The sequence below is a fragment of the Vespa crabro genome, chromosome 5, assembly GCF_910589235.1.
Source record: "Vespa crabro chromosome 5, iyVesCrab1.2, whole genome shotgun sequence".
Classification (NCBI taxonomy): domain Eukaryota; kingdom Metazoa; phylum Arthropoda; class Insecta; order Hymenoptera; family Vespidae; genus Vespa; species Vespa crabro.
Genome location: NC_060959.1, coordinates 6,723,815 through 6,737,426, shown reverse-complemented (window position 1 = coordinate 6,737,426; position 13,612 = coordinate 6,723,815). Strand labels below are relative to the sequence as shown.

General features: G+C 25.1%; 5 protein-coding genes across 9 annotated transcripts; 2 read left to right on the top strand and 3 right to left on the bottom strand.

The window, feature by feature from the left end:
- Positions 1 to 225: 225 nt before the first annotated feature.
- Positions 226 to 980, bottom strand: LOC124424191 (dynein axonemal light chain 4-like). The gene is made up of 2 exons (XM_046962894.1): positions 822 to 980; positions 226 to 589 (listed from the first exon to the last, which is right to left on the bottom strand). The coding sequence occupies exons 1-2, from the start codon at positions 879 to 881 to the stop codon at positions 341 to 343; spliced, it is 309 nt and encodes a 102-aa protein (XP_046818850.1). The 5' UTR covers positions 882 to 980; the 3' UTR covers positions 226 to 340.
- Positions 981 to 1,006: 26 nt separating this feature from the next.
- On the top strand, positions 1,007 to 3,207 carry LOC124424189 (probable cytosolic Fe-S cluster assembly factor AGAP009023). Of its 2 annotated transcripts, none has more exons than XM_046962891.1 (7): positions 1,007 to 1,214; positions 1,331 to 1,426; positions 1,528 to 1,683; positions 1,780 to 2,050; positions 2,126 to 2,374; positions 2,436 to 2,813; positions 2,882 to 3,207. In XM_046962891.1, the coding sequence occupies exons 1-7, from the start codon at positions 1,149 to 1,151 to the stop codon at positions 3,121 to 3,123; spliced, it is 1,458 nt and encodes a 485-aa protein (XP_046818847.1). In that variant the 5' UTR covers positions 1,007 to 1,148; the 3' UTR covers positions 3,124 to 3,207. The 2 variants fall into 2 exon arrangements, with proteins under 2 accessions (XP_046818847.1, XP_046818848.1); XM_046962892.1 differs by having other exon boundaries at positions 1,184 to 1,214; positions 1,541 to 1,683.
- Positions 3,208 to 4,659: 1,452 nt separating this feature from the next.
- On the bottom strand, positions 4,660 to 5,904 carry LOC124424190 (josephin-2). Its single transcript, XM_046962893.1, has 4 exons — positions 5,663 to 5,904; positions 5,376 to 5,590; positions 5,092 to 5,272; positions 4,660 to 4,976 (listed from the first exon to the last, which is right to left on the bottom strand). The coding sequence occupies exons 1-4, from the start codon at positions 5,714 to 5,716 to the stop codon at positions 4,719 to 4,721; spliced, it is 708 nt and encodes a 235-aa protein (XP_046818849.1). The 5' UTR covers positions 5,717 to 5,904; the 3' UTR covers positions 4,660 to 4,718.
- A 307-nt stretch (positions 5,905 to 6,211) lies between these two features.
- LOC124424188 (GTP-binding protein 1) lies at positions 6,212 to 10,971 on the top strand. Of its 2 annotated transcripts, none has more exons than XM_046962890.1 (11): positions 6,212 to 6,557; positions 7,487 to 7,581; positions 7,659 to 7,770; positions 7,884 to 8,064; positions 8,184 to 8,362; positions 8,435 to 8,587; positions 8,648 to 8,897; positions 9,036 to 9,180; positions 9,308 to 9,626; positions 9,749 to 10,023; positions 10,109 to 10,971. In XM_046962890.1, exons 2-11 carry the CDS (start codon positions 7,552 to 7,554, stop codon positions 10,289 to 10,291), a joined length of 1,827 nt encoding a protein of 608 aa, XP_046818846.1. In that variant the 5' UTR covers positions 6,212 to 6,557; positions 7,487 to 7,551; the 3' UTR covers positions 10,292 to 10,971. The 2 variants fall into 2 exon arrangements, with proteins under 2 accessions (XP_046818846.1, XP_046818845.1); XM_046962889.1 differs by having other exon boundaries at positions 7,084 to 7,581.
- Positions 10,972 to 12,154: 1,183 nt separating this feature from the next.
- Positions 12,155 to 13,541, bottom strand: LOC124424222 (mediator of RNA polymerase II transcription subunit 9). 3 transcript variants are annotated; one of them, XM_046962973.1, is made up of 4 exons: positions 13,439 to 13,541; positions 13,194 to 13,284; positions 12,706 to 12,811; positions 12,155 to 12,442 (listed from the first exon to the last, which is right to left on the bottom strand). In XM_046962973.1, the coding sequence occupies exons 2-4, from the start codon at positions 13,262 to 13,264 to the stop codon at positions 12,302 to 12,304; spliced, it is 318 nt and encodes a 105-aa protein (XP_046818929.1). In that variant the 5' UTR covers positions 13,265 to 13,284; positions 13,439 to 13,541; the 3' UTR covers positions 12,155 to 12,301. The 3 variants fall into 3 exon arrangements, with proteins under 3 accessions (XP_046818929.1, XP_046818928.1, XP_046818927.1); XM_046962972.1 differs by having other exon boundaries at positions 13,398 to 13,519; XM_046962971.1 differs by having other exon boundaries at positions 13,194 to 13,481.
- Positions 13,542 to 13,612: the final 71 nt, after the last annotated feature.

Genomic DNA, 13,612 nt, shown 5'->3' with positions numbered 1-13,612 from the left:
TATATATATATATATATAATATGTAAATATAAATCGTAAGTATTATATGATATCATATAATAGTATTATATGATAACTTTATACTTTCATTGTATTTTTATTTTTGTAAATCTGTTATATCAGATATAAATCAAAGTTTTTCAAAATACGTTGTATATATTGTATAGACTGGAATAATTGTTGTATTTTTGTTAATGCATTTTGTAAATATTAAACTTTATCCAACTTGAAAAAACAAGTTTTAATATAACTTATTAGCATTCATAAAATTCACAAATCGTACATACATATTAATCACATGTAAAAAAAAATGATTTCTCTAATTTTTGAATAAATTAAATTATGCAGATTTCCAAATACATATTGCTAAATTACCAGCACAGTACATGTATAACAAATGTTTTAATTGATACGTTATCTCGAATCCATAACCTTCACCGACAACTGTATGCCATGAAGCTCCAAATTTTTTATCCATCGTTTCTTTGATCATTCGAGAAACACTCTCATAATTATCGGCATATTTTTCTGCAGCTGTCACGCATAATTCCATAGCTTCTTGTTTCATCTCATCAGACATATCGCATTTCTATGAACAAACGTATTTTATCATACTTGTTATAAACATTTTATGCATGTAATTAACATAATACAAGAATTATGAAATAAAATAAAAAAAATTAAAATTCTTAGGAAAACAAATATACAAATGAAAAACCTTGCCTGTGTACCAGGCGGAAGTTTGACTTATTGATCAAATGCCTTAAATTTTATTTCTCGTATAAACAGCATATTTTGCATATTGAATGGTCATTACTCACTCTGCAGAGTGGATAAGTGTGTAGAATTTTGACAACATCGTCTTTTTTCACTTCTGTCATTCTGAAAATTATCTAATACATTCAGAAACCACTCCAAATAGAACGTTACCCGATTTGTTACGAAATAGAATGGTTGCCATTTGCCAGGCGTACGCATGCTTATAAATTGAGTAAGTCATTGTAGGAGGGGGAAATTGTTTTGGTCCTATCTTTTTACGTCTGAAATTTCCTTCGATTATCGCCTGATATATTAAGTTTTATAGGCTACCTATTTATATTTTCATTAATGAATAGTGAAGAATTCATATAATAATAAAATATTTGAAGATGGCATCACGATTCAGTGGCACTTTACAAATTACAAATTTAGATGATTTTATTACTCCATCTCAGGTAAACGTTCGATAAAAAAAGAAAAATAAATATTTATTTTAATTTTATTACTATCTTTAGACGGCCAAAATTTAAATTGTTTAGAAAAAAAAATTGTTCAATATAAATTTTTGTAGGAATGCATAAAGCCAGTTGAAATCAAAACATCTAAAAGCAAAACAGGTGCCAAAATAAAAATTGAAGAAGATGGAACTTATTATTCATTAAAAGAGGTATAATTGTTTTTAATATAAATATTTCATTATAATTACTTGTAATTATTTATAAATGTATCAGACAACCTTATGTATTTACTATACCTGATATCTTATAGAATAATATTCCAGAAAAATTGGAGAAAGTTGAAATTACGTTAGCAGATTGTTTAGCATGTAGTGGATGCATTACTTCTGCTGAAAGCGTATTAGTTTCGCAACAATGTCCTGATGATCTTTTAAGAGTTTTTCAAGAGAAAGTAGAACAGCAACAGGTAAATAATTCTATAAATAGTAAAACTTCGACTAGCAGCAATTTATGTATTGCAAATGTATTTTTAATGTCAATTTTTTTTATTTGTTTCTCATAGAATGAGAAAAATGAGTGTGCAACATTTATAGTAGTAAGTTTATCTATTCAGCCAATATTGTCCATGGCGCAACGTTATGAGTTAAAACCAGAACAAGCTTTACACAAGCTTGCTGGATACTTTTACAAGTTAGGAGCAGATGTAGTTTTAGATATGAGTATTGCTGATGATTTTGCACTTCTGGAATCTGCAAAGGAGTTTGTTGAACGTTATAAAGTTGCAAAAGAAGGCACTGAAAAACAATTACCAATGTTAGCATCTTCATGCCCAGGTATGCTTTTTTTTAAGCTCTCTGACTTTTTATCAAATATAATTTTTCTTGAAAAATAAAATATTTTGTTTATAGGTTGGGTATGTTACGCTGAGAAGACTCATGGTCATTTTATTTTACCATATATAAGTATAACAAAATCACCACAACAAATTATGGGATCATTAGTTAAGTATCATTTAGCTGAAAATATGGGTCTTTCACCAGAACAAGTATATCATGTTACTGTTATGCCTTGTTATGATAAAAAATTAGAAGCCTCTCGAGAAGATTTTTATAATCATGAAAAGAGTACCAGAGATGTGGATTGTGTTATTACATCAAGTATGCCATTTTTATATCATATATGTATAATAATTCTTATTTATATCAAATTTATTTTTAGTTGAACTAGAGCAAATGCTGAATGAAAGTCATTTAACTTTGAGTGACATAGAAGATGGAGAAATTAAGCAACCTTTTGGGTTATGTAGGGACAAAACAGATAATGACTTATGGAGTCATAAAGGATCTGGATCTGGTGGTTATGCTGATTTCATTTTTCATTATGCTGCAAAGCATTTGTTTGATGAAAATGATGTAACACTAGAATTTAAACATCTGAGAAATCCTGATTTCCAAGAAGCAGTTTTAGAAAAAAATGGAGAAGTATTATTAAGATTTGCAATAGCAAATGGATTTAGGAATATACAAAACCTTGTCCAAAAATTAAAAAGAGGAAAATGTCCTTATGATTATGTGGAAGTTATGGCATGTCCTTGTGGTAAGTTGTAATTTATAACTGAAATGTTTTATTCATTTAATAAATGTTTTAATACGTTTAAATATTAGGATGTTTAAATGGTGGTGCACAAATAAGGTCTCAAGATAATATTCAACCTCGAGAACTTGCATTAAAACTTGAAGCTATGTATCATGATTTATCAATGAGTATACCTGAAGAAAATCTAGCTGTACATAAATTATATAAAACATGGTTGGGTGGAGAAAATACAGATAAAGCTGCAGCTTATCTTCATACACAATATCATGAAATAGAAAAAATGAATACAGCTCTTGCAATTAAATGGTGATGTATATTATTGCAAAAGAAAAACTATATATGTATATATGTATATGTAACTGTTACTTTCATTAATACATGTATTGAAATATTATATATTCTCTTTTTTGCTTCCACTTAATATATAATAATAGATAATTACAATAGTTAAATACATATATAATAATTTAAATTAAAAAATGTACACAAAGATATAAGAGAGGATGAAAACATTATTTAATACAATATTATACTCTTTGTTAAATATTATGTTATTGTGTTGTTTGCTAACCAATATTAAATGAATTTTATTTTTAGAATTTGACAATGATTTAATAAATATTTATTAAATGAATAGAACATGTTCTGTAGAACATTTTAATATATAAAATAATTTTCTTATAAACTAAAGATTTATTATAGCATTGGTATTTGTATATATAAAAATTGTCGGTAAATGACTGTTTATTGAATTTACATAATAGTAAAATCACACTTTTTGAAGTGGACAGATTGTCTTCATTAAACACATCTGATTTCATAATATTATATACATTTATAAATTAATAATAATTATATTATTTCAATAATATGTAATCATAACATATGTAAATATACAATAATTATTAATAACTTATTATAATTATATATTTATTTATGAGGCCATACTTTTACCTAGATCAAATATTAAAAAAAAATGAAATATCGAATATCGTAATTTAACATAAATAACATTTATAAGTCATATATAATTAAAAACTAAAGTTTTATCAACGTTTTAAAAAACTGTCCCTTTTTTTAAGCAATTTAAATATATTTATATTTTGATATCAGTTGAGATAGTTATTTTGGTCTTTTTTACATACAATTGTTATAAATTACTTTTTATCAAACATTAATTTCCATGTAAAATAAACTATAGTAAATGCAATTCAATTATCTTGGCATCTGTAGAATAATTTTTTGTTATAGTTATGAAAGGATTAGCTAATGCTTAAATTTTATTCTATGCTATTATTTCAGTTATATGAAGACAATTTTTAATCCATAAAATCTTGCATTTCTCTATCTGTATAACATAGAAAATAATTTATTTGTATAAATGTGCAAAATTAAAAACTACACACAATGTCAGCTAATAATATATATATAATATAAATAATAATATAAATATTAAATATTTATTTTAGCATTTACGATAACAAATAATAAATAAATAATCTTTCATCAATAACAAAAATCCTCTAATGCATCTTTGGAAAAATATAGTACTTTTTGTATATGATCATAATTTAAGAGCAGCATAAATTTCAAATTTTTAGCACAAACAGTTCTTTTGAACTTTCATCAAGTGCATCACGTACAAGCTTTAATAATACTCATGTGTGTTTTTAGTTAGAAATTCAAATTATATATTCAACAGTCTCAGTGTATTAAGATATTTGTGTAAATAGAGTCAGAACTACTACCTTGTAGAGTTCTGTGCAAAACATTTATTAACTCTAACTATTTTTTCTTCTGATAATTTTCCTTAAAGTTTGAAAAATCCATTGATCATTTGCCTTAATTCCATCCTTCATAAATTATATTTCTCAATAATATCACACTTTTAATATTGAGTAAAAATTATCTAGTATTTTTATTACATATTAATTCCTCATTTTCATTCATTTCTTTAGATTCTGATTTCTTTACATCTATATCTGATGGATAACCATCTTCAATATACCTGATTGAATCATGATCAGTATTATTATCTTCTTTAATTTCATATGGTTCCATTAACCATCCTTGATTATTATCTATTTCTCTAGAGACAACAAGAAATAATTCCTTTTCCTTACTGTCTATTTGGTCCTTGAGATATATAAGTAATTCATTATCCTGTATAAAATAAATAATAATATTTCATAATTTTCAAAAATATAAAAATATGATCTTTCATTCATTTCTTATAATTTTATATTTTATATAAGTAAATGTAATTTTTAAAACTCACTTTTCCTATAAGTTGTGGTGTATCTAACTTTGAATCTAAATTATAAAAGGCACCATGAATTTTTTTCAAGGCAATCCAGTGGCGCCTTTTCAATGGGAGTAACACAAAACCCAATTTATATTCTGTTGGAACATTTAATATAAAACCTTCAATTTTGTCAAGGCAAAGACACTTTGGATCTCTGTAAATGTAGATATTTATATAGAATCACTAACATAATAATATTAATAAGATTTTGAAAGAGTAAAAGATATTAAGTAAAGACTACAGCAATCAATATTTACTTGCGTTTATCAAACCAAACTGCTTCACGGCCTCTTCGTTGTAATGCAGCCATAATAACATTAATGTCATAATTTCCAAGTCCTAATAAAGATTTGTGAGGATTAATCCACACTGCAGGACTTAAGCTATAACAAATTTGATCTAATTCTTGCTTACTAAAGCCTCGTTCTTGAAATAAATTATTTAATGCATGTAGAGCACAAAGCTCTTTTACCTGCAATCGAAAATGATTGATGATATTACTAAATAATTATTTCCGATGTTATGTAAAAAATATATTATTTACTTGTCTTTCATGATAAATAGATCCAGTCATATCACTTCCTGTATTTGCCACCATCGTAACTACATAATTTCGTTGATATATCACAAGGAAATTTTATTAAGTTTTATAATATAAATGAAAAATTAATCAGTTGAATATCACTGATGGATTATTTATTTATAACCTCTGTGCATTTGACAGTTCTGTAAAATATTTACGTATATGGTAGAATATTATACTTCGTTTATTTTCATTGGGTATCTTTTAAATAGTGATATATATAATTCGGATCGCATAATATTGTGATAATATTCTTTTCTGATTGGATAACTTCGTTGACGCGAAAGAACGATCCAATCTTTTTTTGTTATATAATTTCATCGCACTCTCATGTACAATAATTGTAAAGTATATAATGGAATTACGTACTTTTTATATTTCAAATAATATAAATTTATTGATATTTTTTTCTTTATTATAATATTAAAATAATTTCAATTTTCTTATTAGTAAAGAATAAAAATGGAAAAAGGCATTCGGTACATTGATATCCCTTGAAAACGCTCCTTTATGTTGAATTGTAAAATGTCGTAAACTAGAAAGTTTATATGATTCTAAACGATTTAATGATTCGAATCATTGCTATTTACAAACAGAACATCTATTAGGAATTGTGTATTTATCAAGAAAATAATAAATAAAATTTACAATTACCTTCGGAAAAATAGTGCTTTGTTGACCTTCGTGTTAACACAAATAATTATAGAAAGGCCCTGATTTTTTACTTTAACATTGTGCATCTGAAGTTTAAAGTGTAGTATCACGCAATCATTGACAACTCATTTCGTAACTTTGCAAGTGTCAACATGTCAGTTTCCTTTGGTTTCTTCTAAATCCACATTTAAAATGAATTAGTGTAGGTATTCAATGTTGTTTGTAACGTATAAATATTATCCAATTAAATTCAAGTTGATTTCAATTATAAACATATATTTCAATTACTGATATGTGACTATTAATGCATAAAGTTCCATTGTTGAACCTACAATATGTTCTCCTTCATATGTTTCATCAGTCATTTATTGTAAAATTGTATCCTGCAAATATTTTTACTAATTATAATCATACCTAATCATTTTACATTTACATAAAATAAATGTTCAAATATAAAATAATTGGAAATAATTATTTAAACATTATAAAAATGTAAATTTCTATAATATAAGAAGTAGAAAAAATTATTTAAATTATTTGCACAAAATAACATTATATATAAAAATACTATTATAATATAAATTTTATATCAATATTAATAGTTATTAAAGTTATATTTTTTATTAGTTTAATCAAATGATAATTTTGTACAAGAAGCTATATCTATTTTAAAATTACTGTGAAACTTTTTTCAGACATTAATAATACTTATTTATTAATTTGTACAGGTACAAGTTGAAGAAAAATAGCAATTGGATTTATCTTACTGATAAAAATTTTTAATGTGAAATGAAATATCCTGATTAAAAAAAGATTACTTTGTATTGAAAAAATATTTCAATAAATTTTTAACTTGAAAATTTTAAATATAATACATTTAAAAAATAATACAATGTTATATAACTGATATATATCAAGTGCTGATAGAATCAAAAATTTTTGTGTATATCAGTTATGCATAGATCTAAATTAATAATCTATAGAAGAAGATTTGGATTTAAATATTGGAAAATGATTGATATATATATGTGTACATGAAACAATTTCAAAACTGAATATACCTAAATTGATAAATATAAAATCAATTTATTATTAATTCATAGTAAATCGATCATTCCTAAAAAATGTCAGGTTCTGCTTCAATTATAACGTCTACTCTTGCGCAACCTTCGGAGAAGGAACATGCATCTACAACTATGATAGATTATTCAAGTATCAGAGGAAAGGTATATCATTCAGATCTTATAAAATTTATAGTTAGCAAATATAAACTTTCTAAAAAATAAATTGTTTTAAATTATAGAATGTATTAGTTAGTCCATCGGAGGATCAATATGAGCTTCTACTTAAAAGATTAAAAGAAAGAATTCATGATGGTGGAAGTGAAACAATATTTGATATTGGTATTGCAGAAGGTATATATCTATGAAATACTTATTTTCTTTATCGAGCTATAGAAAATTGTAATAAAAAGTTAAATAATGAACACATTGACGTATATTACATCACTATTTCATCATGTTTGTAGATGGTTCAGAGGATGGATTAAAAGAAGATGAATATGAAGCATCAGTAGCTACTTTGCAATCACTTGCTGCTACATTAGAAGCTGATTGTGTACTTCTACGTCAAAGTAAAGTAGATCATGGTTTAACAGGACAATACCTTGTACGAAGGCGACTGGATTTGCAAGACTTTCTAGAAATTAGGTTTCTAAAATATTAATTTAAATATTAACCTATTAAAAAAGAATTAATTTTATTGTAAAATTTAATGAAATGCTACTAAAAATGTTAAAAATATGTTTTCTTTTAATGAAATCTTTTAGAGTTGCTGTTGTTGGCAATGTGGATGCAGGAAAATCAACACTTTTAGGAGTATTAACACATGGAGAATTAGACAATGGAAGAGGTTTAGCTCGTCAAAAATTATTTCGTCATAAGCATGAAGCTGAAACAGGACGAACCAGCTCTGTCGGAAATGATATACTTGGATTTGATAGTGTTGGTATGTATTAAAATTAATTTTTTTATCATTTGTGTTTCAAAATGATCATGTGACAATGTATTTGGATTTCAGGAAATGTTGTTAATAAACCAGAACATGGTTCTTTAGATTGGGTAAAAATTTGTGAGAAATCATCTAAAGTTATAACGTTTATTGATCTTGCTGGACATGAAAGGTATCTCAAAACAACTGTGTTTGGAATGACTGGACATGCTCCAGATTTCGGTAAGTTTCGTTGGTATAATTAGTCCAATGTTTCCTTATTAAAACTGTTTTGTATTTAAGGTATGTTAATGGTTGGAGCAAATGCTGGTATTGTTGGAATGACTAAAGAGCATTTAGGATTGGCTTTGGCTCTTTCGGTACCTGTATTTGTAGTAGTTACAAAAATTGATATGTGTCCACCAAATGTATTACAAGAAAATTTAAAATTGCTTATAAAAATACTAAAATCACCTGGCTGTAGAAAAGTTCCAGTCATAGTAAAAACTCCAGATGATGTTGTTGTTAGTGCAACTAATTTTGTATCAGAACGGTTAGTAAATTTAATATAAATTACAGAAACCTATTGCAATAAATTATAAATGGTATTTTACATTTTTACATTTTTACATCTTAATTTGTATTAAAGAATATAAGAAATGTCAATATTTTTACTTTTTTTATAATACAGATTATGTCCCATTTTCCAAGTATCTAATGTGAGTGGAGAAAATTTAGATCTTCTAAAAATGTTTTTAAATCTTTTGACTGCTAGAATAACTAGTCATGATGATGAACCAGCAGAATTTCAAATTGATGATACTTATTCTGTACCAGTAAGTTCCTAAGAAGTATTAAAAATAATTTCTTTTATTATTCTTATTAAAAAATTTGAAATATCTTTAAATAATATTAATTTAATATACATTTACTCTTTTCTAACACAATTTCTGTAATCCTTAGGGCGTTGGTACTGTAGTGTCAGGTACAACTTTGAAAGGTGTAATAAAATTAAATGATACTTTATTATTGGGGCCTGATCCTTTAGGACATTTTATACCTATTACTGTAAAAAGTATCCATAGAAAAAGAATGCCAGTTCGTGAAGTAAGAGGAGGGCAAACAGCGAGTTTTGCTTTGAAAAAGATAAAAAGATCACAAATTAGAAAAGGGATGGTGATGGTTGCACCAGCTTTAAATCCACAAGCTTGTTGGGAATTTGAAGGTGAAATTTTGGTATTACATCATCCTACAACGATCAGTTCTCGATATCAAGCAATGGGTAAATTATTAACATTTCTTTTATTTTTATATTACTTTGTATAATACTTATAACAGGAATAGCTATTTTATTTTGCATTCATGAAATTGTGTCAATATTTCTTATTTCATTACATGTTATAGTTCACTGTGGCAGTATAAGACAAACTGCTTCTATTATCTCAATGTCTCAGGATTGCTTAAGAACAGGAGATAAAGCATTGGTACACTTCAGATTTATAAAACATCCTGAATATATAAAACGTGGTCAACGAATAGTTTTCAGAGAAGGTCGAACTAAAGCAGTAGGAAATGTATCAAACCTTATTCCTCACTCTAATACTATGAGCACACAAATATTCAGAATTAACAAACCAAATAAATCACAAGGCAGATTGAATAATTCTTCTCTCAATCAAGTAAGATTACGACTGCAAAAACATAGATAAATATTGGAGTGTAACATTTATGGCCATTCTTTTTATTACAATTTTTTGCTTTCAGTCACAAGAATTAAATGAAACAAGTTCAGCATTTGAATATCAGAATGCAAAACAAGAAAATATGCCACAAAAATCTGGCACAACACAAAATAAAAAAGGTAGAGGTCGAAGAGGTAGATCTCATAATCTTATCAATGCTAGTATACAACCTTTGTCAGAGCAAAACCCTCCCACAAAAATATAAGATATATTTATATACAAAGTATATATATTGATTTAGAGGAAATCTTTAATGTTTTAGAATAGATTGATTTTTTAGATAAACATTTCTCGATAATGTTTATATAGTTTGAAGCAAGATTACTGTTTTTGAAGTTTTTCTTTCTTATAAAAAAAGAAAAAAAAAAGAAAAGAAAAGAAAAAAAGCAAAGTATTTCTTAAGACTACTTTAATACTAGTAAAAAAAAAAAAAAAAATAAATAAATAAGTAAAAAAAAATAAAATATAAATTTAAAATTGAAAGTTAATTTTCGTAGCAAGAAGTACGAACTAAATAACAGATTTACTAAATCTTTACTTTTTAAATTAAAGATTGCCTTTGTTGTAACTATTTACCAAATTTAAATCGCCACAAGCATGTCTGCACTATTGCACAAATTCTATTGAATTATTTACAATATTATTTTCTGTGAAAACAAAATGCTTTTTGCAGATTAAATATTATTTTGATTATATATGTAATTTTTATTCAAATTATTATTTATATGAAATGTATAATTGTAATCTTCAAAAAGAAGGTTGGAAAGACAATCAATGTGAAAGAAAGGAATTTAATAATATTAAAATTCAAGTTTGAATTATACGAATAAATCGACATCTTGCTTGTATTTTGCCATTAAAATAAAAATAAATATTGACTTAGAATTACTCATTCTTTATTTATATTTTTGCATATATAAATGTGATTGCTAAATAGTGCTATTTAAAACTTCAGTATTTAGTATTTACAAACTGAACTATATTTTTTTTTAAATTTAATAGATTATTATATACATAAATTATGATTTTATTTTAAGATGATATTAAAAATAACTAAAATCGAAAATAATGGAAGACATGCTTGTATGTAGGAGCACATTGAATGCTAAAATGCATTTCAATATATTTAAAAATTTTAATGTTATTTTGGCATAGCAAATAATGATGAAAAAATGGACCAAATAATTTATTGAAAAATTGAATATTTTTTCTTTGTTACAAAATTTCTATCAAATTGACCTTACTACCAAAGTGATCTCTTGATGAAAACAGAAGCTATTAAAATAAAGATTATTATCATAGAATTATTGAAAAAATAATAACTTGTACTTTCATAAATCTTATAATTTAATAAATACAAATAAATAAAGTTTAATAGAAAAATTCGAAATATAAATTAAAAATTATAGAGAGGATAACTTGTAAATTTATTTAATGGAAAATAACAAATACGTAAAATACTCTATAATTTATTTTATTACGTTTTTATTATTTATCTTATCTTTTTTTATTCGTAAATACATAAAATATTCTTTATAATTTATTTTATTTTATTAGATTTTTGTTATTTGTTTTATCCTTTCTTCATTTAATTTTTCATTCAAAACTTTTATAATATTACTCACTTTCAAATATAAAATCGCAGAATTTTTTTTATTATATGCATAAATATTTACCTTATTAAGGCAATGGTACTGTCTTTGTATTTGCTATAGAACTCGTTTTATAACAACAATAAACAAATTTTTTCATTTATTATAATCAAATATATTTATTAAACAAGACTACATGGAAATTACTGATCTATATCATTGGCAAGAATTTTTTTTTATGTCAATGATTATAATTTTACTATCTTTAGAAATAGACATTATCATTAAATGCTACTAAGTTCCTATAAGAAGTATACATGTAATCATATATTTATTTCTTTTTGGATTCTTTAACTTGTTTTAGTTCATTTTTTATATTATTTGCTAAATTTTTTAATATTTCTAAAGCTTCCGATGGAGATTTTAATTTATATGCACTATTTACTTTTCCTGTTTGTGAAAATAAATAAACCACTAATTTGGCACCTTGTCTAATTGGTTTAGAATCTGCTAATTTATTGATTAATTGCTCATTATTCATTAAGTATCGCATAAGAAAACGTATAAAACCCATGTTGAGTAGTTTTCTTAAAAACGATTTGCTATAGTAAAAATGTATATATTTATATCTTGGGTACTTCAAATGTACACATATTACGATATTTCAATAAAAGTTCACGCTTGAGCCGAAGCTGTTTACGAAGTGTTTCAAGTTTTTGTAACTGTTCTTCTTTACTATATTCTATCCCTGGTAACCGTTTAATCTAGAAGACAAAAAACTTTCTCTTAAAAAAGAAAATATGTTTTTAATAATATTTCTAAAGGAATTAATTTTGTATAGACTAATTATTTAGGATGAATTCTTTATATTTAAGAACTAGCTATCCCATTTGCACATTGCAATCAAGACAATAAATGTATATACATAAATTTTTGTTTAAAAATAGATATAATATATAGACATGCATTGCAAGACTAGAAAATCTTTATAGAGTAAAACAAGATACACCTACAAAATATTTATTACCTGAGCTCTTGCAGAATCCAATTTTTTTTGTAATTCTAATATTTTATGACTAGTATCTTGTGATTCTTTTGCTTTTTGAGTTGTATCATGAGGATCTTTCTCCACACTGGAGGGAATAAAATAGTCATTGTAAATTGAAATAAAATAATAATTATATATGAAATAATAAACCGACTTATATAAAAATATATTGTCACTGAGTTTTAAAATTAACCAACAAGTAACTATATTGTGGTTAAATATTTTTCAGTGCATTTCCCATAACCTCTAATAAAATTTATTTAAAAGTAACTTATAAGTATTATGAGAAATATTTGATCACTGGTAGCGTAATAATACAAATTAAATAATTAATTTATATGTAACAAATCTCATGTAAAATTATTTCAACTTACTTAAATATAGATATATAAATAATATCCAGATATACAACACGCTTACGTAGCTACTACGAAACTGACAACCCGCGCAGTAACTAAAATACATACCTTCTTAATATATCGTAAATAAGTGGTAGTATCTCAATATCTAAATCATCAACTGTAAATGAACTTCTCATAGGACTTTCTTCTGTTAACTCTGAAGTTTCCATGATATAATAAAAACAAAAATTTACATTTTATATGATAGTACTCTTGAATTTTTCATATTTCATATATGTACAATCACAATATATGAAACACAATAATTACAGGATTAATTGTATCGACACTCCTTTGAATTATGATCTTACTTTGACATCCCTTTAATAAATGAATCAAATTTTTCTAGAAGCTGATCTAACAAAATTGACAATACAATGTAAAGAAAGAGAAAATGGTAAAGTCTTGGAATTTCAAATTATCGATATCTATTAACTATTGGTTGAAATCTATTGGGTCTAGAGAATAACGCTTTCATGAAAACT